This window comes from Eublepharis macularius, chromosome 6, assembly GCF_028583425.1.
Source record: "Eublepharis macularius isolate TG4126 chromosome 6, MPM_Emac_v1.0, whole genome shotgun sequence".
Taxonomy (NCBI): domain Eukaryota; kingdom Metazoa; phylum Chordata; class Lepidosauria; order Squamata; family Eublepharidae; genus Eublepharis; species Eublepharis macularius.
The window spans coordinates 24,418,774-24,446,618 of NC_072795.1; the positions used below are offsets into that span (position 1 = coordinate 24,418,774).

Genomic DNA, 27,845 nt, shown 5'->3' on the forward strand with positions numbered 1-27,845 from the left:
AAAAGCTTGCCAGCCAGATAAGGAGGCACAGGTGTACCTGCCCCAATCAGCCAGCAGAGCAAGCCCAGGTGCAACTGTCTGAGTCAGCCAGGGCCGTGGATAGAGTGCAGGAGGGGGGGGCGTGGCTGACAGGTGGCGCAGGGAAGAGATGAAGGGATAAAAGGGAAGTCCACCCACAGTGCAGGGTGGGTTGTGTAGGAGTTTGGGGGGAGGGGAGGGGGAGGGGGAGGGGGAGGGGGAAAGAGGGGAGGGGGAGGGGGAGGGGGAGGGGGAGGGAGGGAAGGGGAGAGAGGGGGAGAGGGGGAGAGAGAGGGAGGGGAGAGAGGGGGAGAGGGAGAGAGGGGGGAGAGGAGGAGAGAGGGGGGAGAGGGAGGGAGGGAGAGAGAGGAGGGAGAGGGGGAGAGGGGGAGAGGGGGAGAGAGGGGGAGAGGGGGAGGGAGGGAGGGAGAGGGAGGGAGGGATGGGGAGAGGGGGAGAGAGGGGGAGGGGAGAGAGGGGGAGGGAGAGGGAGAGAGGGAGGGAGGGGGAGAGAGGGGGAGAGGGGGGGAGAGAGAGGGGGAGAGGGGGAGGGAGAGGGGGGAGAGGGAGGAGAGAGAGAGGGGAGAGGGAGAGGGGGGAGAGGGGAGAGGGGGAGGAGGAGGGGGGAAAGCTGGAAGAAGTAGGAGTGAGAGAGATGAAGAACAGGAGGAAGAGCAAGCCCAGAGGAGACGAGCAGAGCAGAGGCTGTGAAAGGTGAGGACAAAGGGGATGCAGCCAGGACTCTGTCAGGTTGAGCAGGCCTGGGAGTGGACTGAGCAGGAGTGAGGGTGATGTATACCCCCCTCCTTCCACAGATCAAGAGCCTACACTGTCCCTGATGGCTTCCCAGAATCAAGATCAGGTGTGCTGGCGCCCAGCATAGTAGCACTCATGGCAGAAGCTGACAATGTTATTTAACAAATAAAGAAGAGATGTGAATGTGCTTTGGTTCACAAATAGTTGGACAGAAGCTGGTGGTTTTTAACATGGATTCTGTCAAGCTTCAAAAATCTAGCAGAGATGTGGACCCTTTGCAGATATACCAGAACCTAGCAGGCTTCATCAGCTGAAAAGGAATGGGAATGTTGGAGGATTCTTTTCACTTCTATGCTGTAATCCAAAGCATATGTCCTGGGATATAAGTCCTGTTGAACTCTGTGGAACTTACTTGCAAGGAAATAGGTTTAGATACGGTCAGACAGGACTCCCCTCTAAATGCGAGCAAACTAGCCCATGAGCTGTTAAACATATGGAACATGAGAGCAAGCTCTGCTAACTCAGATACTCAGAAATGTTGCCTGAAGATCATACAAATCAGTGGTCAGGTTCTTTAAGGGGCACAACAAGGCTTGCTTATTTCCAGGTGGAGCGTGGAGATATCTCAGAATTACAAAAGCTCCAGACTACAGATATCAGTTCTGGAGAAAACGGCTCCTTTGGAGGGTGGACTGTATGGCATTATATCTCACTTCTTCCTCAAGCCCTGCCTTCCCCAGACTCTACTCCCAAATTCTCTAGGAATTGTGCAACACAGAGTTAGCAACCCTAGGCACTACTCTCTGTCTCTCATTTTTTGCACCATAGTTGCATTTTTCACAAACTTCTTCACCATGGATTTTAATCTTGTTCTGAGGTGGTCTCCTATCTCCCTGCAGTTGCTAGTTCCCTACTTTCATGGCAATGTCTAGTGTAATCTATATAAACATACAGAATGAGGCATTTCTCTCTGGGATTTAATCAGATCTTCTACTACAAAAGCAAAGCCAGCAGCCTTGAAAAGGTTTTCAAAGAAAGAGGAAAAGACACAGTTAGTGAGCAACAAGCTGTAGTTATTTGTTACCCAATTATCTTTCTGCTAATTTGTCTTAAAAGCAGCTAACAAGGCCAGTTTTTCTCCCTTTCAGCATTAAAACTTTCGGACCATTTCCTGCATTTTTTTTAAAAAAATCTGCTTTCAGAATTGTTGTAAGGAATAATAAAAGCAAGCTCCTTTGTTGTGATGTCTTCTGCCCAATGGGTCGGAACCAGGGGTCCCTTTCCGCTAAGTGAGGAATTATCCATTGGTGGAATGAGTCCTTCTGTCGGAGTAAAACTCTTTTAGTTGGAAGACTCCTCTGGTGGAAGAAGGTTCCCTGGACAGAAGATTCCTTGAAGTCAGGGGCTGGCCATTTAATTTACAGGGGAATTTCCCAGTGGGCCACTGTCCTAGAGGTCCACTGGTGGCTAAGACCAAGCCCCGGCAACTCTGCCAGTGCCTAAGGGTCACTTGACGCAGACTCCTTGTCAGTTGGTGTCAGCTCACAAATTGCCTCTTCCTCGCCAGTGTTCATTTTTGCCCCCAGAGCTGCTCTGCCGTTGTGGCTTGCTCTAGTGCCACAGTCTCTTCCAAGCCCACTCTGATTGCAGCAGAAGGGAAACAGCGGATCCAATCCAGTGTGTTTTATTTAAAAACAAAAAACTTTGACTGCAAAATACACTTGAGATCAACCCAATGGACCCTTTCACCTGCCCCACCTACTAGACTGGGACATTTGGTACCCCTGAGGATTTTGGCCTTGTCCTTGTGTTGCTCCTCTTCTCCAAAACACTTTGCTAGAAGATGTTTCCTAACTTTTCTATGTTTAAAGGCATTGGGAGTGATCTTAAGCGTGTCTTGTCAGAAATAAGTTCCATGTAATTCAGTGGAACTTACTCCCAGGAAAGTGCCCTGTCAGAACTAGTTCTGACAGAGTTGTTAGAACAATTGCTATGAGATTTCAAAAATGTAGATCTGTTTTAATGAGATTGGGATAAGCTGCATTTGGCAGACAAGTTTGACTCTGGACTCATTCTGCTAGCTGAGATGTTTTCCCCTGATGGAAGGAGGCTTCCGCTGACACAAGGAACTCTTCTGCTGACATAAGGAACTCTTCTCCTGACACAAGGAACTCTTCCCCTGACACAAGGATCTTGTGTTTGGGAGAAGTCTCCTTCTGCTGAAGGAAAGCACCTCCACGAGTGGAATGCATCCATGAGATCCAGCCTAATGGAAAGTCAGGATAGAAATATTTCAAGTAAATAAATTAATGGCATCAAAATTGTAGATATTAAAAATGAACTATTTCAGATCTGAAAGATATTAAGAATGAGCACTTGAAAGCTGGGTCCTTTAATAGGAATATCTGCACTTATATATAGGGTTGCCAGGTCCCTTCACTCTCCTGGCTGCAGATCGGGACACTGGCTCTTACATCCCTCATTCCTCTCTTCTTCCTCTCTCTCACGCACAGCGCACACATGTGCTCCTGGCTGGCGGGAAGTGACATCATCATACGGGTCAAAGGGCAGCCTGGGAGTGCTCCCGCACGCACCAAAGAGCTGAACCCCCCCCCCGTGGGGCCCGATTCAGCCGAAACAGGCCCGCTGAGGAGCGCAGGAGTGTGCTGCGCCACCTGGGGTGCACTGTGTCACTGGTGTGTGTGTGTGTGTGCGCCCGCCCGCCCCAGGGGGCACACCCCCTGCTGGCCTGGAAAGTGGGGGCAGGGATGGGAGGTGGGAGCAGGGGATCCCCCGCCCCGGACCTACTTATATACCACTTTTCTAGACAGCCCCAATCAGAGCAGTGAATGGTCAGTGTTATCAATACCTCACCTTCAGTGCAGCTGGGACTGAGAGGACTGGTTTACCCAAGGTCACCCGCTGAGCTCATGGAATCTGAACCAGCAGAATGCTAATCCCCACCCTACCACTTAACCGCTATGCTACAGCAGCTTTCCATATTCAAGGTTTTAAGAACAATCAGTTTCTCAAAAGCAGCCATTTTTGGTCTAAAATAATAGTATTGACAATGTTAAACCCAGGAAAAGAAAACACAATTCTTATATGTAATGTTCTATAGCAAGCAAATCATTCTTAACAAGCTTATAAGTAAATTTGAAAATGGAATGAGAACAGTGAATTTTTTATCTAGACAGAATTAGTCAATACAGTGGTTTAATAACAAAACTATAATGAATGATGGTTACTTTTTTTTAAAGGCTTCTAATTTATCCCAATCAAAGGATAAAATGGTTTATTTATTTATGGGGCCACTAAGCATTCTAACAGAAATACCATCAAGACGCAGTTAGTTATGCTCTTTCCCAGCATAATTCCCCTGGTGCCATCTAGTGGATATGTTGTAGGTTAACAGAATGACTTTGAGGGGGGGGCCTCTTTTTTTTAAAAAAACCTGAGTGGATAACGTTCTTTAGCCTAAGAACCATAGGCCAAACTGTTTATTTTATGTGAAACATTTACATGCCATCTTTCTCTCAAAGCGCTTAATGATTAGAAACAACTGCTTATGAAAGGGAAAGGCAAGAAGAAAATGGAAGAAGAAACAAGCAAACACAGATACAGTCGCATAGTTAATTGTTTTGTAATGATCAGAAGGAATGGCCTGGTGAGGGAGGAGAAGGGCCAGATGGCAGTGGGTTCCAGGCAGCAGTGCTGACCCCATTGCTTTTGGTGCCCTAGGCACTGCCCTGTCCCACACTGCAAGGAAACAACTGCTCGCCCTCCCCCCAGTACTGTGGCATGGTAAGAAACCGCAGCCCCACACTGCACCATGGCAGGAATCCGCCACCTGCCCTCCTTGCCCCTCTCTCATCATGGAGACATGGCACCACCACCCTCCTTGCCTTCCTCTGCATGAAGGCATGGAAGGGCAAGAAGCCACCAATCCCCCACCAGAGTGGCAGTGAGGCGATGTGAGACAGCGAGGGAAGGAGGCCTGTCCTGCCAAACCCCAGTGGAGGGGTGGAGAAAAAAGGGGAGACTCCCTGAAGCCACCCACTGGAACCAGGGGGTGCCTCTCAGGCTGTTGATTACTGTGACAGACCTGGGGACTGGGTTTAGGAGGGCTGGTGGCACCCATCCATCTATTGCCTAGGGCTGCCTTGTGGAAGGGCCAGTCCTGCCCATCAAGCTGACAAAGGGGGCCTCTGAAGTTAAGCCCCACCATTATTTCATGGTGTGTGGCAGCAAATAGGACTCCCAGGAGGTTTTTCACACAGCTAGCCTTTCAGCTGTACCCTATCCTTGGTCCAACCCATGCATTCTCTGTGGTGGCCCCTACCCTGTGGAACGGCCTGCCTGAGAAGGTCAGGAGAGCCCCCACTCTCCTGGCCTCCTCAAAGGATGCAAAACTGAATTATTCAAAAGGAGTTTTTACTCAGATAAGAGGGCTGTATTGCAGAGAGATGATCTCAAAGAGATGCTTTACTAACGAGTTCGGGAGGGACCACTGTGTTGCCTTACGTCCCATGTGCTCCTATGTGTTACCCGTGTTCCAAGTATGATCCTATTGGGTAGTTCTATGTTGTCTAATGTCAGTCCTAGAACTGCTTATGTTCTGTTTCAGCATTTCTTCAATTCTGTATTGGATTCTTGCTAATGCTATGTCTTTGTAAACTTGCATTTATTTACCCTATGGCGTTGGTTATGGAAATGTCATTGATATTGACTGTACCAACCACCTTGAGTCTCAGTGAGAAAGGTGGATTATAAATGTCATTAATAATAAATAAATAATTAAATAAATAAAACAGATGGCGAACACTCCAAGCGCTCAAGCTGTGGTTTTTCACTTCACCTACTGCTTGATGTTAACTGGAGATACTGGGGATTGAACCTGGCCAGAGAGCCATGTGTACCCCTTCTGTGTTGTGATATAAGAACATAAGATATAAGCACATAAGAAGAGCCGTGCTAGATCATGATAACCTTTAATATTATTTGATTTTTAAAGCAATGTATGGCTTGGGGCTGGCATACCTTAAGAACTACCTTCTCCTGTATGAATGTACCCATGCTCTCTGGTCATCTTTGGAGACCCTGTTTTGGATGCCCTCGCCATCTAAGGCAAGATGAGCAGCAACTGCCAGTCTCCCAGTTGGGGGCAGGGGATGCCTTGCTCCCAGCCTCTGCCTCCCGCTGCCACTCACCTGGCCAGCGGGGGTGGAGAGGGGAAGGCCACAGGGAACGGGCCCAGGAGGCAAAAAACCTCCCAGGCCAGAGCATTGAGGATGCACTTCCATGGGTGCAATGACATCTCTCCCAGAAATCTCAAAAGGTGAGTGCCGGGTCTCCCCTCCTGCTAAGAGGGTAAGGGGACCTAAGAAAGGGTTTGTGATGGAGCAACTGCCTTTATGAGGTGTCATAGAATACAGCTCTTACTCCTTCTCTCCAGGCAAAGAAGCTGAATACCCAGATGAGGAGATAGCTGAGGTCCAGAAGGGAGCACCCAAAAGGGTTTATACTGGCTTTGTCTTTGTGTTCCTCAACAGCAGTCAATGTTTCCTTCTGAATGGCCCACACCATAGCAGCGCCAGCAGAATCTTTTTCCGGAGTGGCTCCAACTATGTGGGCTGGCCTGCCAGACGTGGTCTCTAGGCCACTGTCACAACCAGCTTTAAGGAAAGCCAGTTAGGAAATACTTTTTCTTTACAGATTGCTTTGCTATCTGTTTAATTGTGTTATTAATTCCAGAGTGCTTTTCCTTTCTGGCTGAGCCGCTCTCTTGGTTATCTGATTTACTATAATTTTTCTGTGCATATGAAAATGGTTGAAATGCAAAATATTTCATTGTTTTTAATGTATGACTTTTAAGATCTGTAAGAACTGTAAGTCACCTCAAGCTTCACAGAAAAATCAGGATATACATATTTTAAAATAAAATAAATGAAATGAAATAAGCTGCCTGCTCCATCTCTGCGTATTCTCTGGAATAACTTTCAAAGTGTTCTGGATAGCCTTTCAAAGTAACTACCAGGGCTTACTTTGGAGTAACTCTGCCATCATGGTGTAGTGGTTAGCATGCCAGACTAGGATCAGGGAGACCCAGGTTCGAATCCCCACTCCATCATGTGAAGATTGCTGGGTGATCTTGGGCCAGTCACACCAACTCAGCCTAAGCTAAGTCACAAGGTCGTTGTGAAGATGAGGGAGGGGGGGAAGTATGAGATTGTAAAGCTGTTTGGGCCCCCATTGTGGAGAAAATCAGATTATAAATATCCCATTGGGAGAAAATCAGAGTATAAATATCTTAATAAATATGATTGGGGTCAACCTTGGGGTCAGGTAGCAATTTTCCCCAGGCCGGTTGGCTGGGGATCTTGAAGGTGCTTTACCATCTTCTGGGCATGGTCACTGTGTGTGGCAGGGGGGAGGTATTTGTGAATTTCCTGCATTGTGCAGTGGGTTGGACTAGATGACCCTAGAGGTCATCTAGACCTAGAGGTCCCTTCTAACCCTGTGATTCTATGATTGGATTCTAAGTGTCTGGTTGTCTTGATGTTTTCATGATGTTAGATTTTTTTAAAGTGCTGTTTTACTAGACTGTATGGACTAACACAAAAAATGGGATATAAATTTAGCACCTTATACCCCCCCCTTCTTCTGTCAAGAGAATAGCACCTCTGTCTTTGAAAGCAGCGTTCTTTCCAACCATTCTGCATCCCACTGCAATTACACACTTTGCCCATATTCCTGTCTTGGGGATCTGCTGATATCCAGGAACAAAATGTCAGGGTCTTCATGGGGCCAGAACAGGATGGGGTAGTGGGAACTCCTGTTCTACATGCTACATATTAGTTGTGAGACTACCGCTTACAGTCTTTATTTAGATCATGGGATAAAAGTTTCACATTTGGTAATGATAAATTAGTAGCCACATGTTCTGTCTTTTTCTGGTTTACATAGAGTCAGCTTAAGGTCAAGTACAGGGAGCCCCATGGCGCAGAGTGGTAAGCTGCAGTCCAAGCTCTGTTCACGACCTGAGTTTGATCCTGGAGGAAGCCAGGTTCAGGTAGCTGGCTCAAGGTTGACTCAGCCTTCCACCCTTCCGAGGTTGGTAAAATGAGTACCCAGTTTCTTGGGAGTAAAGTGTAGATGACTGGGGAAGGCAATGGCAAACCCTGTAAAAAGTCTGCTAAGAAAACATCATGATGTGACGTCCCCCCCAAGGATCAGTAATGACTTGGTGCTTGTACAGGGGACTACCTTTACCTAAGGTCAAGTACAACGTCACAAAACACTGAAGCATTCACCCACAGTAAGCAAATATTTTGCCCTAGCTGGGTGGATTTTTATAGTTGTTGGAGGGGAAAAAATAATCTGTGTTATTTCAAACACATAATTAGAAGTCACAACTATGCAGTGCTAATTGGGAACTGGAGTCTTTCTGCATTTTACCATCACACTTGTGGGATGAAGAATATTTCTTTCACAGTGTATTCTCATTACAAGGTGTTAGAAAGCATCGACAGATTCACTTAATGTGCATAATACGTGAAAAGCATGAGGTAACCAATGTTCCTTGTATTTTTAAATAAGCTTTTAAAAGTCTGTCACAGAAATAAGGTAATGTTTTCAAATCTGATCTACTTACATTAGCTGAAAATCCCTAGAGCACGAAGGTGAGTTTAACAGCAATTCTCTCTTTACATTACCCGTATTTATCTGAAAAGCAAACTTTTCTTCTCCACATGGGCCATCAAGGAAAAGGGAGCTCTGCTTATAAATTCACATTTCTCTTCCTCCCCCGGTAAAGTCGATTAATTGATTGAGATATATATAGATATGTATAGGTCAACTGATAGAGAATAATTAATGATAAGGTTTAAACATGAGGATTGACTAACTAACAATATTTTCTTTCTTTGACAAGATTTATATGCACCAAACTGAATGTATAGAAGAGTTAAATTGATTGAGTATCTGAGGAGTTATATAGAATTACCATAAAAAGTTGAAATGAGTAATATATAGAGAATAAATCAAATTGTTTGATTTAAATGTGGGAAATTTTTATGGTTTATATATTTTTATAGGTTTATATAGAATTATTCAAAACTGGAAAATGGGATAAATTGTTTATCTAAAGACGTATAGTTTGGGTGTATAATAATTAAAGGAGTTAATGATGCACTGCTTAATATAATGGAGAATGTATATCTGTTTTAGACAGAGGAATTTAATAGAAGTAAGGGAAAAGGGACAGAGGGTGGGAAAGCTGTTGGAAGTCAACAAAAGGGGGGGAAAGGGAGGGGGTTAGAAACGAAAAATTAGGGGAAAATTGATTGTAATGTAAAAATAAAAATGTTCTAACCCAATAAAAAATTTTTCAAAAAAAAAAAAAAAAGGAAAAGGGAGCTCTTTTGAATCTGCATACAAGTTACAGTTATGTACAGTGGTAAAATAATCTTTTGTATATAATCTTTTTTAAGGGAGGTCATCTTATATTCAGGGTAGCCTTCCTTTTGGGTAAATATGGTCAATTGGATATTATTTTTAATGCTGACTACAGGTTGTGATGCCTCAAACATCACAATGAACAGTTCTAAAAGACAAACATACTACGTTCGACAGCTGAGGTTGCTTGCGAACCGAGTCTCGGATGTCCTTGCTCTACTGCAGTTAGGACCGCTGCCAGGATTTTTTGTGCCTTAGGCAAGGCTAACTACTTGCGCCCTTCCCCCCCGCCCACACTGCTAACCAATTTTCAAAAACAGATGAATTGTAGGAAAAACGAAAATCACAAATCTTGAAATTGCTAAATTCTGGAAAAAATTATGAGAATAATTAATACAACAATCTTTGATTTTCTTTTTCAAATACAAAACAGTTTTAGTGCACAAATCACAAATCATTTTGAATAATCCTGAGAACTGTGATGTTAAAATTTAAGTCTTTTGAACGTTGCCATTTCAGGCACGTCAAAATCTCATTTTGCGTGCGTTGCTTTGCAAATTTTGTCACCTGTTCCTTCAGGTCAAGTGCTCATGCTTGGGTATGTTCAATTGATACAGTCGCCCAACCAACTAGTCTCTTTTGCAGCATTGTTGAGTGTATGTCCATTTTCATAAGTGTGAACTTTGAGAAACTGCGTTTGCTACTTGCCACTGACACTGGAAGTGTGAGAAGGATCCTTAGAGCAACAGGAGTTTTTGTTGTACTATGAAGAGAAGTTCTCCTTGGGCAGCATAGACTTTGGAAGTCTTCAAGCTATATAAGTTCACAGCACAGATCTTCAGCATCAATATCTTTGTTTCCATTGTGCATCAATGACGTTTCCAGTTTCTTGCTGGACTTAAGTACATCTTCAGTAAAGCTAAATAGGGAAGCTAAGTAGGGAATTATATTGTAGCTGTTGGAATTTCTCTTCAACTGATTGTGTGGCCATGTTTCACACAGCATAATAGACCTACTTTGAATTTCTTCTTTGGTTTTTGTGGTGCCTGTTCTTGGGCCCCATACTCAAACTGCTGGTTTTTTTCTCCTTTTTCTAACTTGTTCTGTCTCAAAGTTTGGTAGTATTTCTTGCTGCTCTACAATCTCAGTAGCATCTATCAAAACTTGTTGAAAACCCTCATCACACCTACAGCACACAAGGTAATTCTTGGTCACTTGCCATTGGCTTGTAGCTGAATTTACTTTGTAGTAGCTTGCTTGTAAAATTAATTTCAAAAAGGATGTTGTACCATGTAACAAAGGACACCACCAGGGCTTTTTTTCCAGCAGGAACACAGTGGAACGGAGTTCCGGAACCTCTTGAAAACAGTCACATGGCTGGTGGCCCCGCCCACTGATCTCCAGACAGAGGGGAGTTTAGATTGCCCTCCGCGCCACTGAGCGCCACGGAGGGCAATCTAAACTCCCCTCTGTCTGGAGATCAGGGGGCGGGGCCACCAGCCATGTGACTGTTTTCTCTGAGGGCAACCCACTGAGTTCTACCACCTCTGGACACCACAAACTTCAACTTACAAATTGCATCAGTGAGGGCCTTAGCTTCAATTCAAGAAGTATTTCCAGATAAATTTCTTAGGTTTGTGCCGTAAAAGATCTCTATTAAAGCATCATATATACTACCAAGATGATATCTCAGTGGTTTCAAAGCATTTTTCTGACTCTCTCATCTTGTTTGACTCAATGGCTTAACGGTTATGCCTGATACGGCTAATTAGAATTTGCCAACACTGAGTCAATGCAGAGACATAATTAAAGATCTGTTGAACCAAACTGAAGAAACTTGTTGCTTCCAGACAACGCTTAGCGGCCTCATTGACTACCAAGTTTAAAGAGTTTGCATTGCAGGACACCAAAAAGGCATGTGGATTTATGTCTCGGACTCTCTTTTTTTGCCATTTTCTTTAACTTTCATGTTACTCTCATTATCATAACCTGACCCCGCAGATTCTCAAGTGGTAATCCTATTTGCTTAAACTGTCCAAGAAGAGTTTCTGTCATAAAGGCACCTGTAGTCTCCTGTAGTGGAACAAATCCCAAGAAATGTTCTTTTATTATAACCTCAGGCTCAGACATCTAGGTATCTGATAGTTTGATTACATTGACATAATGTAAAACCATTGTCATTTGTTCAATATGACTAATATCAGGTGCGCAGTCTAGAATAACTGAGTAGTATTTGGCTAAGTTTACACTTGCTGAAATTTGCTGCTTTATAGCACCTGCTACTAGCTGTATAAGCTCATTTAGGATATTTTTTCCTAAGTAGTGAACCATTGTTTTTTCATCTTTAACTCTGCGCAAAAATTGATGATAGGATCAAAAAGGGCTAAATATTCTACAAACTTCAAAAAATTTCCATTGTTAGCACTGTACAGCTTTTCACGTGTACCCAGAATGCCAAGTTTGGCATGCCGAGAACTCTGACCAAGACAATCAAGCATTCCAAGATTTGTTGCCAATATTGTTCTTCTTGCAGAGTAAAGCGATACCATTGCCTCATGTGATCTGGACGCTGTACTGATATACTATACTGTATCAGTATACAGTATACACTATACTGATACAGCCTCATATTGCATTTGCCTTTTTAGCTACAGCATTACACTGCTGACTCAGGTTCAGTGTATGATCTAAAATTCATTTTGTAGTGGAGCAAACAACGGAACACTCCGTTCCTTAAACTTGAAGGTTTCTTTATTAACAGTAACTGTAGGGCAGGTAACTTGAGCTTGGAAGAAAAGATACAAGAATATATAACTGAAGGCTGTTTCTTTTCCACTAGGCCCAGGGTTGTCCAGTATGCTGGTTCTGAAGAGTTCTTGGTAGGCCCTGCACTCCTGCAGGCTTCTAGCAGGGAAGTGAAATTGTGTCCCTCCTACACTCCTGCTTGCACACAGGCCTACCGGGATAACTTTTTCAAGCGGCAGTATACAACAAAATCAGTCCTTCCTCACAGTCTGAATGATTGGGTCAGGTAATTAAGTGACACAGAGGGGAGCGGGGAGTACTGTTTGGCATGCAGAAGTTCCCAGGCTCAATAGCTAGTATTTCTCGTTAAAAGGATCTGATAGTAGGTGATGTGAAAGACCTCTGTCTGAGACTCTGGAGAACTGCTACCCATCAGACAATAGTGACCTCCATAGACCAATGATCTGACTCAGTACAAGGGAACTTCATGGGTGTTCGTGTGTGACTAGCTCAGACGTATATTCCAAAACCACTTTCGTTGTTGTGAGCATTTGAGAGAGCCGGTGTGGTGTTGTGATTAGAATGCTGGACCGGAATCTGGGAGACCCAGGTTGGAATCCCTACTTCGCCAAGGAAGCTTGCTGGGTGATCTTGGACCAGTCACATATTCTTAGCCTAACCTATCTCACAGGGTTGTTGTGAAGATAAAATGGAGGACAGGAGAACGATGTAAGCCACCTTGTGTCCCCACCCCATTGCGGAGAAAGGTGGGGTATAAATGAAGTAAATAAATAAATGTGGAAAAATACAATGGGCTCTAGAAAACTGATTTGGCAGGACCCCACTGCAGGGCCTTAGGAGGGCTGCACCACTGCACCAGGCTTCCCTACCACCTCTGTGGCTGCTGCAGGACCTTGGGAGGGCTGCAACTTCGCGCTGGGCCTTCCCATTGCCTCCGCAGCCACTGTGGGGCCTTGGGTGGGCTGCACTGCCATACTGGGCCTCCCTGCCACTTCTGCAGCCCATCAGGCAGCAGGGAGACCCAGTACAGCAGTGTGGCCCTCCCAAGGCCCCACAGTGGCCTCGCCACCACACTGGGCCTTCCCACTTTGGTAGCGACCTCCTCAGGGCCTTCAGAGCACCGCACCGCCATGCTGGTCCTTCCTGCTTTGGCAGTGGGGCCTCCCAGGCAAGCCATATTGCTGGTGATTACTCACTTTTTATTCCTGCAGAGGGGCCTATGAGTGCACCTGTGTGAAGATAAACAGTGAATCATTGCAAATACAGCTTGCCTTTTATATAGTAGGATGTGCAATTTTGCTCACACCTGCACACATACACATGTAACCGCCCCCAATATGAAAGTCTTACTTTTTCTGTGAATTATTCCCCCCTACCTTCCCCTGGCATGATTTCCTGTTAGGGTTAATGGGAAATTGAGTTTTACTAGTCCCCACTGTAAAGACAATAATGTTTGGGAAAGTGGAAGTAAGTAAGAAAAGAGGAAGACCCAAAATAAGATGGCTGGACTCAATAAAAAAGTCATGTCCTTCAGTCTGCAAGATCTGAGCAAGGCTGCTAATGATGAAACATTTTGGAGGCCTTTCCTTCATGATAGTAGTGGAAAGTCCTAGTTGCCATAAGTTAGTTCTTCCTCCGAAAACCTCCAAGACTGATTTTGATTCCCAGTGGACCACTCTGGAAGACTATTTATTGGACTTACAGAGTAACTACCCACAAGCTATTATGATAGCGGGTGGGAGAGACTTCAATGCCAGAACTGGTTTAAATGATAACGAACTGCTCCTCTCCAAACTCTGGAAAGATGACTTCTTCTAATACAACGCCGCAGAGGGAACACGCCACTCCAAGGACAAGGGGCTAAGATGATAAATATGGTTTCTAAATTGTCCCTGGCAATTATTAACAGAAATAACACCATCAGTTCTTCAGGAGATTATATGTTCATCTCCCCACAAGGAGCAAGTGTAATTGACTATATGCTAATTGGAGATTCCTGCCTCTCCAAAGTATTAGAGTTCAAGGTAGAAGACTATGGAATAAGTGACCATCTCCCAGTATCCATGAAAATATCAATGGAGACCACATCAGAATTGAGTACTGGCCAAATTGGATCCAAAGTATTAACATCTAAATGAAGATGGTTCAAAAGATCGGTTGAAGGTGCTATAAAAGTGCTCCACACTATTGAAGCACAAAATCTGAAAAAGAAGGTTCAGATGGAACAAGATTGTCACACAGCATTGGAATCCATAGCACTGCTCATCAAACTGTTTGAGAGAGCCAGTTTGGTGTAGTGGTTAAGAGTGCGGGACTCTAATCTGGAGACCCAGGTTTGATTCCCCCCTCCTCCGCCTGAAGCCAGCTGGGTGAACTTGGGCTAGTCACAGTTCTCTGGAGCTCTCTCAGCCCCACCCACCTCACAGGGTGTTTTGTTGTGGGGATAATAATGGCATACTTTGTAAACTGCTCTGAGTGGGCATTAAGTTGTCCTGAAGGGTGGTATATAAATCGAATGTTGTTGTTATCGTTATTGTTAAATCTAGTTCTATTAAGTAGCAGGAATAAAAAGGGGAAATCAAACAATTTCTACCATCACACAAAAAGTAGGCTTGTTAAGGACTGCAGGAAGACCAAAAACCAAGTTGTGGAACTACAAACTTTTTAGACACAGTAACATGACTATCACATGACATTAATTGATATGAGCCAGAAGGGAATGTAAAGCTATGCCGAAGAAGAAAAAGTGCCAGTCTATGAAATCTTTATGGGACAATATAATTGCAGAAACCAAAGGGAAACCTAATACGTTTCTATGGCATTTAATTACTCCAACACTGAAACCACGAAATAACACTATAACTCCCATATTATCAACTACCTGAGAAAAGCTTTTTAAGAACCTCTGTAAGAAGCATAATCTCGAACTGGATTTGGACTTTGAAATCAATCTTAAGCAAATTCCAAAATGGAAATGCGGGACAGTCGAATTGATGAAAGCTCTGAGAATGACAAAATCCCCTGGCCCTGATGTATTCCCTGCTGAACTTCTGACGATAGCCCCTGATCGTTGGAATCAAGTGCTTGCACCTTTATTCACATTGGTAAATCGGGATGGAATTATTCCAGATACTTGGAAAACCTCACTGATTACACCTATACATAAAAAAGGCAATAAAACTGATCCAAACAATTATTGATCTATTAGTCTCCTGGCAGTAAGAGGCAAGCTGTATACATCTCTTTTGCAAAAAAGCCCCTGCTGCACTGGATAGACAAAGGGGAGGTAATGGGCAACAAGCAAGCTGGCTTCAGAAACAGTCACTCTTGCGTGGACCATTGCAAATATGTGTTAGACATGCCCGGTTTCCTATATGCAGCATTCATTGATTTAATGGCTGCCTTTGACTCTGTGCATGGCTGTGGAATAAGCTAAATGCTGCATGTTTACCCAAGAGATTGTTAAAGCTAATAATGAACCTCTGCTCTGAAAATTCATTATGTGTTAAATTAAACAATCGGGATCTATATCAAATCAAAATACCTGTCTAAAGAGGTATCCACCAGGGCTGAGTCTTTGTGCTTCATATATTCAACCTATATTTACATGATTTTGTTCCATACTTGCAAGGCACCTCCACCCATGCCTCGTATCCGGGAAATCACCTATTGCCTGACTTGCTATATGCTGACAACCTTGTTTTGCTCTCCAGAACTCAGATTGCTTTAAAGCACACTATAAAAGCATTAATCGCCTATTGCAATAGTAAACTCTTGACGATAAATGAAGATAAATCTAATGGTATTTACAAAGTCAACAATATGATTAAACGAAAGATGGAAAATTGGTATGCACGTATTACAATAGGTCGACAAATTTAGATATCTAGGAATCATGTTCCAGTCAAATTTACCTTGGCCCAGGCATGTTCAATATCTCAAACAGAAAACTGGCTTAGCTTTGTTGGCTTTGAGGAAGTTCTTCTTTATCCAAGAAGCTCAATATGTGCCAGCACTTTTGAAGGTATACAAGGCTCTTGTGATACAACACATAGTGTATGGCTCCCAGATCGGGTTCCTGGGCCCAATAGAACAACTTGATAGACTCCAGCTAACCTTCTTTCACAAAATATTTGCTTTACCACCATGTATAGCTTCTGCAGTCGTACTACTCAAACTGAGCCTTCCCAATATTTCAACATTAATCTGGAAAGCTATAGTCAGCTTTAAGTTCAGACTGCTAAATTCTGAAGATTTCCCAGTTTTCAGCAGATCAGCAACCCATGAGTGCTGTTGGTCAAAATGGAATAGAGCTGTGGATATGGAAACAAACCAACTGGGTTCATGGAAATCAAGGAATCTCACTGCAAGAAGATGAGTATTACTTATAGCGAAGCTGCTTAAACAGGACTGAGACTCCATCCAAAAAGATGCTGTATGAAAATGCTCCCCCCTCCATCTGGGAATTAAGTGCTCTACCCAGTTTGATCCCCCTCTCTATCTCTATCTATGCTGGCAGTCCCAAAATTGAGGTGGTCATACATGATCACACATTGCCATGCGCTGCCAACAGCCCAGATGAAGGGCCATTTCCTTAAGACACCTCCAGATCAGCGCTTTTGTGACAGTCCTGTGGCAGTGGTCGATTCGTTGTCCCATACTTTTTTCTACTGTCCAAAGAATGCAACAGCCAGAAAGAGATTCCTTAGGAAATGGCTATTGAAGTATACGGCCCTCCCTGACACTTCAAGTTTAAGATTACTTCTGGGTAGCCTCTGCAGAAGCTGCATTGCGGATGTGGCAAACTTTTGTTTTACTGTGATTTTGATTGCTTAAATTCTTTTTTTATAGTTTGTAGCCTATGGGCTGTTAAACTTGAATAAACTTGATAAGTTAGAAGTGACTTGATGGTACGTAACATACCACACACACCATACTAGTCAAGGGCAAGGAGTTCAGGGTCTTGAGAAATGTTCCAAAAAAAGGTGAGATGGGAGCTCTCCCGGTGGGCAGGGGGAGGACTGTTTCAGGCAGTCCTGGTCTGATCAGAAGTGCTGGGATTTGGCAGACAATTCCAAATAGGTTGACTCTCCTTTGGCTGATCTAATTATTTGATCCAGAGGAGTTAGCCATGTTAGTCTATGGTCGCAAAATAGGAAAGAGTCCAGTAGCACCTTTAAGACTAACCAACTTTATTGTAGCATAAGCTTTTGAGAACCACAGTTATGCACCTGACAAAGAGAACTGTGGTTCGCGGAAGCTTATGCTACAATAAAGTTGGTTAATCTTAAAGGTGCTACTGGACTCTTTACTAATTATTTGAGAATTGCTAACATGGAGGGAAATTCTTTTCGTGTCAATGTTAAAGCAGCTGGTTGCCTTTGTGCCTAAACGTACATTGAGAGGCTTTGATGACCACATACTAGACCAGGAAGGCTTCTCAGCTCATGGGGTGATGAGATTAGGTGAGGTCCTCCTCTGGTCTTTCCTTGTGGCAACAGTCAAAAACTACCTTGTTTCAAATACAGAGAGAAGAGGAGCTAGTCCCATCACCAAGATGAAGGGAGAAAGAGAAAAATATCAACCCAAGCGGAGGCTTGTTCAGAATTTAGGCAATTCTAAGTGCGCCTATTTCAAGCTTCTGACATGTGGAAAAGAGTAGCAGTTTTCCATGCACTTGGAGTGGGTTTCTGACTTCAAGGGTTGATCTATATTTGTTTTCTGCCTTCCTGCACATTACAGTGTGTGTCTGACTTCAGTCTTAGCCACCTGCTGCTTCATATAATTATTAAGGAAATCATTTTTCCTTTTGTTTCGGCACAAGCAATCCATTAGATGGCGCCCAACATCTGGAATATAACCTCCTACTGTCTTGCAAGAAGTATTGCCACTTAGCATTCATAACACGACAGAAGCACCCAGGAAGTTCTGTGGAGCAGCAATATTCTCAAATACGGGCAGCTACCATATTCTATGGGGCTATAATGTTTCCGGTGTGTGTGTGTTTTTTGCTGCTGTCAAGTTGCCGCTGACTTATGGCAACCCCTCATGGGATTCCAATGCAAAAGGCATTCAGACCCGGTTGGCATTGCTGCCTCTGCATAACAAACCCCTGAATTTCCTTGGTGGCCAACGCTGCTTTAACTTCAGAGACCAGGATCAGGCTAGCCTGGGCTACTCAAAATCTGTCTAGATTATTATATATGTAAAGATATTACTTAAGCATACATTTCTATAAAATTTATTTCCTTGAGTTTATTTTCGTACTCATATTCTTTGTAAAAGGTGAAACAAATGGGGAAAAACTAATACATTTAACAACCGGTCCGTAAAACATTGAGCTAGCCTACTCAAGTCTTAACTTTGCTTTCCGCTTTAACTTGCTCTTCTTCCCTGCAGGGGGCATCATTCGAACATCTGAATTGGATCCAGCCAGCTTTTTCTCTTAGTTCCCATCTTTACTATGGCCTCTATCCTGCATTTTTATTAACTGTGGCCTCTGTCCCACATTTACCTCTCCTCTTTCCCATATTTTTTTCCTACATCATTCCAGGCCAGAAGCTGAGCATAAACTACGGGCAAACAAACCAGAAATTTGCAGTCTTTATGTTCTGGATAGTCAAAAACTTTTCATGGAAATTTTAATTGAGTTTTCAAACTGGCAAGTCAATAGTGAAATCCCCCAAAATGAATCCGAGTACAGAATAGATTTTCTACTCTGTCCTTTGACTATGGGGGGAGAGGAGAGAGAGAGAGAATGCTAAAGGTTGTCTTATTCTGTTTTAATTATATGAATGCATAAATGTATTTTAGAACTTCAGATCACGGATCCATCTATTTCTGTATTATCAATTCTGACCCTCGAGGGTTTCTGGCAGGGAAGCATCATTCCAAACATCTGCTTCCTGCTGGGATTCATTAATGGAAGTTATCTGGGATTGCACCTGGAATTTTCTGCATGTAAAGCATATCCTCTACCACAGAACTGCAGCTCCTCTTCTGCTTCATTAAAACATTATACATATAGCAGCCAAGGAGATCTATAGATACATAATCCAGTCCAGTCTAGAAGGAGGAGGCGGATGATACAGTTAAATGGACAAAGAAGAAAAACCCCTCTCCTAATGGAGAAAGTTGTACGTAATGGAGCCAGGGTAAAGTACTGCTGTCATGTGAAGGAAAAAAGAACATGAAATTTGTCCAACTCGTGTCCTTGGTTACAGAAGTGGTATCATGACCTGTGCACACTGCCGCAGACTTCTGCTATTGGCAGAAATTTCTTTTGTGCCAGGAGAGAGAGAACCATGAGTTTTATGGTGTAGACGTACTCACATTTTATAGGGCTTGATTGCCAGTTAGGTCTACCCAATATTTATATATCCAGTGCATATATGGTCAGATTATATAATATGATACCTAGTGTCTCAGTAATGTGAACACCAGCACTGTAAGGTAGTCCAGGACCATCTACACCGCCCATCAGTTTGGAGTTTCTGCTTAAGCCCTGCACTTTGTGGCTCATCTTCAAATATAAGGTGGGATATTTTTGTTGTGATGTTTTCTTGTTATGCTGCTGGTTTAACATTTGACCACTGTGTTATTCAAATATGCCTCATCAGCTGTTTGGCTAAGAGGCTTTGCAGGATATAAGCATGTTAATTAGTTTAAACTTATAAGGACCATTTTGCAGACTGGGGGTTGGGGAAGGGTGGTAGCTGTGAGAGACACTTGGCTAAGGTCACTCACAACTGGAACAAGGGTCTACTGGTTTGTGTCTGGCAAAGCAGTTCCAAAGACTTAAGGACCTTATATTTTCTTAAAAGCGGGTGCCAATTTCTGCAAATCCCCGCCCCCTCACTGCTACAGCACAGTGAGTTTCTTGGAATTTTGTCCGGGGGTGGGGGGTGGGCAGTGGACCCACAGCAACAGCATAGAAGCCAAAGGGGGGGGGATCTGTGGTGGGACAGTCAATCAGTAGAAATAAGCACCCTCTCTTAAGAAAACTTTACTGTTCTTGTGCCATCAGAACAGTTGTGGTTAGAGATGTACCTGGGAATATATAATGTATTCTACTGTTACATTAGTTCCCTATTCCAGAGGAGACTATTAATTGCACAGATAAAAAAACCTGGGTTTAGCAACAGTTAAAAATGGGTTATCTTTGTATTCTGTCTGATAAGCCCGGTCAACCTATTCCAGTACAAGATGACATAATTTCCAGCTTGCCTTCTTTTATTGCTTCCTCTGAACAAAAAGGGGAACTTTTAAATGTGCAATGCAATTTATAGGCATGAAATGTGTGAAACATGGTTAAAGAAGGAATGGGCGCACAGAGAAGACTTCTGAGGACAGCTACACATGCAAGAACAACCACCTTTTGAGCTCAGACCCCGAGTTCATCTAGTTCAGCATTTCCATCTCCTACCATGTCAGTCCTGGTGTGTCAAGAAGCTCATAAAGTGGGCGAGACAGCACAGCTCCCTCTATATTTTTTTCTAGAGGACTGCTGTTTACTGTTGGGACACCTAATTAATCTCACCCTTTCTCAAAAGATCCAGAGAAGTTAGCCTGTAGTCGCAAAATAGCGAAGAGTCCAGTAGCACCTTTAAGACTAATCTACTTTATTGTCGCATAAGCTTTTGAGAAGCACAGTTCTCTTCATCAGATGCTACAATAAAGATGGTTAGTCTTAAAGGTGCTGTCTGAAGTTCCCATTCTTGTGATTTAATGGATTGTATCTGAGGGGGAAAAAAGTTCCTTCTGTCAAGATTCTCAAATGCTAGCAAGTGAGGTATATAACCTTTGTGTATATTTCAGATGGGGAGTGGGGGACTCGAGAGCGTGCCAGACTTCCTGCTTCAGGAATCTTAAAAGTAGGCTGTGCATAAACAGTCCAAACCATCAGCGTATTTACATAGCTTTCTGTGTATACACATTAACCCCGGGAGACATTCTAGCTGTGTAAACAAGGCATGTGTATACAGGTGTGCAAGCACATCTAAGAGACAGGGCAGATTTGTAAAGGCCACAACAATATTGTGATACCTGCCCAACTGAGGGTAGAAGCTGTGGCAAATGCTCTACAAAGCTCCATCCAGACTACAACTGAAAATGCAAGGAAATGACCGGAGAAAATGAAGTCAGCAGACCTCAGGCAGGCCACCCCATACTTTCTTTCTCTCACACATAAACAAAAAAAGAAAAACACCACTCTGAGAAATACACACATGAAACAGCAGGAATTGGGTCCAGTGGCTCCTTAGAACCAGCAAGATTTTCAGCGTGTAAGTTTTTGAGAGACAGAGCTTCCTTCTTCAGACACATGTCTAAAGAAGACAGCTCTGACTCTCGGAAGCTTACATTCTGAAAATCTTGTTGGTCTCTAAGGTGTCAGTGGACTCAATTCCAACATGGTTACCCACTTAAACACACATAAAAGACTCAGGACTTCCTCCATTCCCTGTCATGTGCATTTATAATCACATGTAGTCAGAGAGCACGTAACAAAAACATTCTGGGGAAAATGCCAGAGATGTGCTACAGAACAGAGCAGATTTCTGTCAGGAACATTTCTTCGCGGTTCATTCCCTAGAATACAATCTGTTTGGGTGAAATGATAAATCATGGTCATTTTGTAGCTGGTGTGGACGAAAAAGTAAATAAAAGGGAAGAATTTGGAACATTTGGTTCAAAGCAAAATCAAAATTGCTACTACCTGGCTCTTTGATTAACACCTAACCAAAGCAGGTGAGCGCTTGTGAATAAAGAGCCAGTTTGGTGTAGAAGTTAAGAGTGCAGGACTCTAATCTGAAGAACCGGGTTTGATTCTCCACTCTGCTTGAAGCCAGCTGGGTGACCTTGGGTCAGTCACAGCTTCTAGGAGCTCTCTTAGCCCCACGCTTTTTTCCTGGGACAAGAGGTGGTGGAACTCAGTGGTGGAACTCAAGACCGCACAATGACATCACTTGGGGTCAGCTGGAACAAGGGGGGAGTTTTTTAAAGTTTAAACTGCCCTCGGTGAAAATGGTCACATGGCCGGTGGCCCCGCCCCCTGATCTCCAGAGATCTCCTGGAGATCAGGGGGCAGGGCCACTGACCATGTGACCATTTTCAAGAGGTGCCGGAACTCTGCTCCACCGCGTTCCTGCTGAAAAAAAGCCCTGAATACACCTATCCTCCAGGAATATTCTGTCTCCTGATTTGAATCTTTGTGTCCCAGCATCTCATCTGTTACATGGTGGCTGTAAGAGCAGCCAGCCTTACTTCACCAGGATGCTGAAAGAATTATTGACATAATGTATGTGAAGCATAAAGCATACACATTCAATATTTTGCTGATTAATGGGTTATTTAACAGTGAAAAGATATTTTATCAGCTAAAAAGGCAACACAAATTAATTGACCAGCACTTAAAAATTATTTTAAATATACAGTAGTTCTCTCTGTTCTCTCACACGAAGTGATGCCTCTTCTAAAATGCATTTACCACAATGCATAGGTGCACCATCCAACAACAAAGGAGGTTTTCTCTCCTCAAAATAATTGTTTTATATACACGGTATATATTTTTAAATCAAATACTTGGTGAATTTTTTTAAAGTCATTGATTTCTTTACTTGGGTTTCACTTTCCAAAGAGAGAGAGTTGTGGTTGTACATTGCAGAAAACTCCACTTAATATTTTCTCTCCACTGTGTGCATATCTAGCTACTGACTGAAGATTCACTTCACCCATTTACTTTATTTAGGTTATTTATGGTCTGCCTTTCTCACTGAGACTCAAGGCGGATTACACTGTGTAAATCAATACAATCAACCGCTGGGACATTCAATAAACAGCACAAAAGGGGAAAGATTGCAAAAAATTTGAAACAACGTTGAAACAAAAAAAATAAGCGATATGACACAACATAATAAACTACACTGACACTCTTTATTGAAACATCGCTTGGAACCATTTCCTTACCGTACAGCCCTATTACCTGAATAATTCGGTTTTGCAGTTTGCAGAAAGCCGGGTGCTTTCCTGATACTTCTGGTGAAATGGCCTCTGCAGCGTCAATACGCAGTGTAATCCTGTCCAGACCAGAGCTACTCCAATCTAAACCTCAGTGGTTTCAACGATGGTTAGACTGGAGTATATCATGTTTTCATCCCACTCTTCACTCAGGCAGCTAAGGATGCCATATGTGGTTGGCTGAGAGATTTTTAAAGATTTGGGGTGGAACCTGGGGAGGGTCGGGTTTGGGGAGAGGAGGGATCTCAGTGGGATCTAATGCCATACATTCTACCTTCCAAAGCAGGTCTCCAGGGGAGCTGCTGTCTGTGGTCTGGAGACCAGTCGTAATTCTCTGAGATCTCCAGGCCCCACCTGGAGGTTGGCTTCTCTAATCTGTCCAGTGAGATGGGGCAGGTTCTTTCCGTGGGCTTCACGTCTAAGAAGGGGGTGTATCTTTGCTTAGAATCGCATGCACCTTTAAAGTGCCAAAAGAAACTAAGTTCCAGGTAGGTAGCAATGTTGCTCTGTAACAGAAGAGCAAGATTTGGATCCAGTAGCACCTTAAAGACCAACTCTAGTTCCCACGGCCCCTTCTTACACGCCCAGGGTAATGCCAGTTTGGTTAGGGATCCTGGTGATATTTTGCCATCTTCTGGGCAGGGGTCACTGGAGGTGTGTGGGGAGGAGGTAGTTGTGAATTTCCTGCGCTATGCAGGGGGTTGGACTAGATGACTCTTGAGATCCCTTCCAACCCTATGATTCCATAATTCTAATTAGATTTCCAGGATATGAGCTCTAAGAGTTAGAGCTCCCTCCTGAAAAGGTCCAGAGGAGTTAGCCGTGTTAGTCTGTAGTAGCAAAATCGAAGAGTCCTGTAGGACCTTTAAGACTAACCAACTTTACTGTAGCATAAGCTTTCGAGAATCACAGTTCTCTTCGTCAGATCTGACGAAGAGAACTGTGATTCTCGAAAGCTTATGCTACAGTAAAGTTGGTTAGTCTTAAAGGTGATACTGGACTCTTTTCGATTTTGCTTCTCGAAAGGGACCAGCTAGCTCGTCTTTAAGGTGCTACTGGACCGGAATCTCATTTTAAGAAGTCAGCAATAGGTACCGATCCCATCTGGATTTTGTTTAATAACCTTCCACACTAACGCATTAATGCTCGCACACAAAAGGATGAAGAGAGACGCGCTCCCCGACCCCGACGGAGCCCAAACCCTCCCCCAGCTCCGCCCCGCCCCCCTTCAGCGCGCTCCGGACTGGGAAAAAGCGGAGGGCGGGAGCGAGAAGAGAGCGCGCGTCAGAGCGACGCGGCGCGCGGCCAATCCACGCCAGGCTCGCCTCTCCGAGGGGTGGGGAGAATCGCGAGGTTGTGCCCAATGAAGCCGAGGCCGGAGCGGGACTTCCTTCGGGGATCCCGCTGGAAGAAAGCAGCCCAGGAGTGGAGGTGACACGTAAGAGCGGGGCTGGAAGGTGGCCAAGGCGAGGCAGGGAAAAGGAAGTTTCTCCCCCCTCCCCATCACTTTTGCAAGTGCAAAGAAGCAACTTCAGCCTCGGGGTGAGGGAGAGGCTGATTGGGAGAGATCGCCTAAGAGATCTCCGAAGATCTCGCCCGGGGAAATGGCTCTTGCAAGGATTTTCTAAAGCCCTTCGAGGCGCGCGGTTGGAGCACCTGGGGAGGACCCGCGAGCGACTTTTGCAGGGAGGAAAGAACTCCCTCCAGCCCAAGAGCCGCTTTGGAGAGATCTGCTGCGAGATCCCCCCCAAAGTAAGTCGCCTGCAGGGTCCGATCTCTGGAGATGCCCCGTGGCTCCCCCTGAGCCTGCCTCCCGGATTCGCGCTTCATGCCCAGAGTCAGTGGAAAGGTGCCTGTGCAGCCATCCGGGCGGGCACAGGGCAAGACTCCCTAGCAGGCGGAGCTACTTCTTCACTCTCGGTTGTCCTGGGAAAAGTTCTCTTTCCCCTTCCCCCACATCGCTGGTCCCTCGCTCCTCTCCAGCCTGGGGGCAACATGACCTCCGATGGCTGGTCGAGCTAAGGTCGCAGCAGGTTGGAGAGAGCAGTGGGGTCTATGGCAGCAGCTGCGCTGGCGGGGCTCAGATTCTCTGATGCTGAGTGCTGCCTGAAAGCAAAGGTCTGAGGGCACCTGGGAAAGGGACTATGGGCAACGGGATGTGCTCCCGAAAGCAGAAGCGGATCCTGCAAACCCTCTTGCTCTTGACTGTGGTCTTCGGCTTCATCTATGGGGCGATGCTCTACTATGAGGTGCAGAACCAGCTGAGGAAGGCTGAAGCCGTGGCCCTTAAGTATCAGCAGCACCAGGAGTCCCTCTCGGCACAATTGCAAGGTAAAAAAGGCTTTTCTCCGCCTGCCTGCTAAGGCTCCCTCCTACCTCCTTCACACCTGCAAAATGCTCTTTTCGTCTGTCTTCTGGCGGGTGGAGCCCAGAGCATTACTGGGCTGTAGTTCTGGCACACAGCTGTGTGGTGCAAAGTCTGTTGACGTTGACAAATGGGAACCTGGTGGAACTGTTTAACACACTTTTCTTCTAGGATCCACTTTTCCAATGCATGCAGCAGATCTTTTGTTGGTAGATTGTACACCGTACAATCTGAAGTAGAACAGCAGGATTTGAGTCCAGCGGCACCTGAAAGACCGACAAGATTTTCAGGGTGTAAGCTTTCAAGAGTCAAAGTTCCTTTCTTCAGATACTGAAAGATACATTATCCGAAGAAGGGAGCTCTGACTCTTGAAATCTTATACTCTGAACATCTAAGATGCCACTGGACTCAAATCCAGATTGTACACAGACACACACACCGGCAGTATACGGGGAAGTGCTGTAACCAGCAGGTCAACACACAGAATGCGAGAAGTCCAGGTTTCAACATTATTTTGGGAAATTCAAACGTGTACAGTCCCCTCTCTTAACACGCAAGAGCAGTAACTGTTGATAATGCAATTTCCTTAGTTTAGCTGTGCTAATTTAACACCAGTCCTGAGGCATCCTTGCTCTTTGTTCAATCCTGGGGAAATACAATCAAATTTCTGCAGGTTTGCTTTGAAGCCTTCACCAGGGCAACAGAGCAGATGCAGCTGTGGGTCTGAAGGCAATACAGGAATCTGTGCCTGGGTCAAATCAATGCCCATTTAGTTCAATGCTCTTTCCTTCCAGTGGCCAACAAGCTCTCAAGTAGGACGTGAAGAAGATGGTCATCTTTCGCTCTTCATTGCCAGAGATATACTGCCTTGGAGCATGGAGGTTCTATTTAGTTGTCTTGGTTGATAGATCTATCCGGTCCAAACCATTGAAGCTACAGCTTGTGGCAGCACATACAATAATTTATGTGTTGTGTGAAGCAGTACTTCCATGCATCAGGATGGTATCAGATGGGTCGTTGTGTTGGTCTGCAGTAGAAGAGCAAGATTTGAATCCAGTAGCACCTTAAAGACCAACAAGATTTCAAGGGTATGCATGTTTGAGAGTCAAGGCTTCCTTTGTTAAAGTGCTATTGGACTCAAAATCTTGCTCTTCCGGGCATCAGTCCACCATCCAACTTAATCACAGAGGTTGGAGACTTCCTTCTCTTCATTGCAGTCATGCCAATCATAGTTTTATTCAACTCGCTTCTCTGTTTTAGTTTGAGAGAGAGAGACATCTGCGTAGCTTTCCTTAAATGAAAGATGCCCCCACCTCTTGATCCTTTTTGTTGCTTTCAGAGTTCCTAAGTTTGAAGGACATTAACAGATAAAAATACTCTTGCGGTGAATTCAGATTGAAGCACTGTTCTTTCATTGACACAGCCCATATTATGGCCAAATAGCTGGTTGTGGTTTAGGGGCAGGGCTTTTTTTCAGGGGGAACGTGGGGGAACGGAGTTCCGGAACCTCTTGAAAATGGTCACATGGCTGGTGGCCACACCCCCTGATCTCCAGACAGAGGGGAATTTAGATTTCCCTCCGCACCTGATCTGGAGATCAAGGGGCGGGGCCACCAGCCATGTGACCATTTTCTCCAAGGGCAACCCACTGAGTTCCACCACCTCTTTTCCCAGAAAAAAAGCCCTGTTTAGGGGTGATTGCAAATGGTTGATTCAGCCCTGGGAATTTTATTTAGTTTATTTTAATTTATGTCATTTATACCCTGCCTTTCTCCCCAATGGGCACCCAAAGTGGTTTTCATCATTCTTCTCCCCTCCATTTTCTTCTCCGTTTTCTTCTCTCCTCACAACCCTGTGAGGTAGGTTAGACTGAGTGTGTGTGACTGGCCCAAGGTCACCCAGTGAGCTTCCATGGCAGAATGGTGATTCGAACCTGGATCCCTTAAATCCTAGACGGACACTCTAACCACTACACCGCACTGGCTTTCTTGTGGTGATACAAGTTCTCTGCTTTTCTAACTAAAGCGTGTCCCAAATGAAACTTGCCGTTAAACAACATGACACATCCCCTGCTGCCTTAAATTATTGTTTGGGCTATTTATTATTATTTTGGTGATAAATAAACTGATGTGGCTGGCTTAACATGCAAAGTGTCCTTATTCTGGAATGATCAGCTGCTAACCCCAGTGTACTGTAGTGGTGAGAGAGAGGCTAGGATCTGGGAGATCAGGGTCCAAATCCTCGCTCTGCCGTGGAAGCTCGCAGTGGCCCTGTCATTCGCTCTGAACCTAGCCTCCCTCACAAGGTTGGTGTGAGGATAAGATGGAGGCGGAGACAATGGTGCCTACTGCCCTGAGCTTGGGAAAAGCACATAAAAATATACGGAATATATAGCCAAAGGGACTGGAATTAGTTTCTGACCATTGATCAGAAGCGCAGACAATTTTTCATCAAGGTTTGCTGATAG

General features: G+C 44.5%; 1 protein-coding gene across 2 annotated transcripts in view; it reads left to right on the plus strand.

The window, feature by feature from the left end:
• The first annotated feature begins 24,413 nt into the window (after positions 1–24,413).
• GOLIM4 (golgi integral membrane protein 4) overlaps positions 24,414–27,845 on the plus strand; it is a 69,650-nt gene continuing 66,218 nt past the window's right edge. For both annotated transcript variants that reach the window (XM_054982290.1, XM_054982291.1), the window contains exon 1: positions 24,414–25,344. In XM_054982290.1, the coding sequence (XP_054838265.1) occupies positions 25,158–25,344 (187 nt within the window). In that variant the 5' untranslated portion in view covers positions 24,414–25,157. The remainder of the gene's footprint in view (positions 25,345–27,845) is intronic.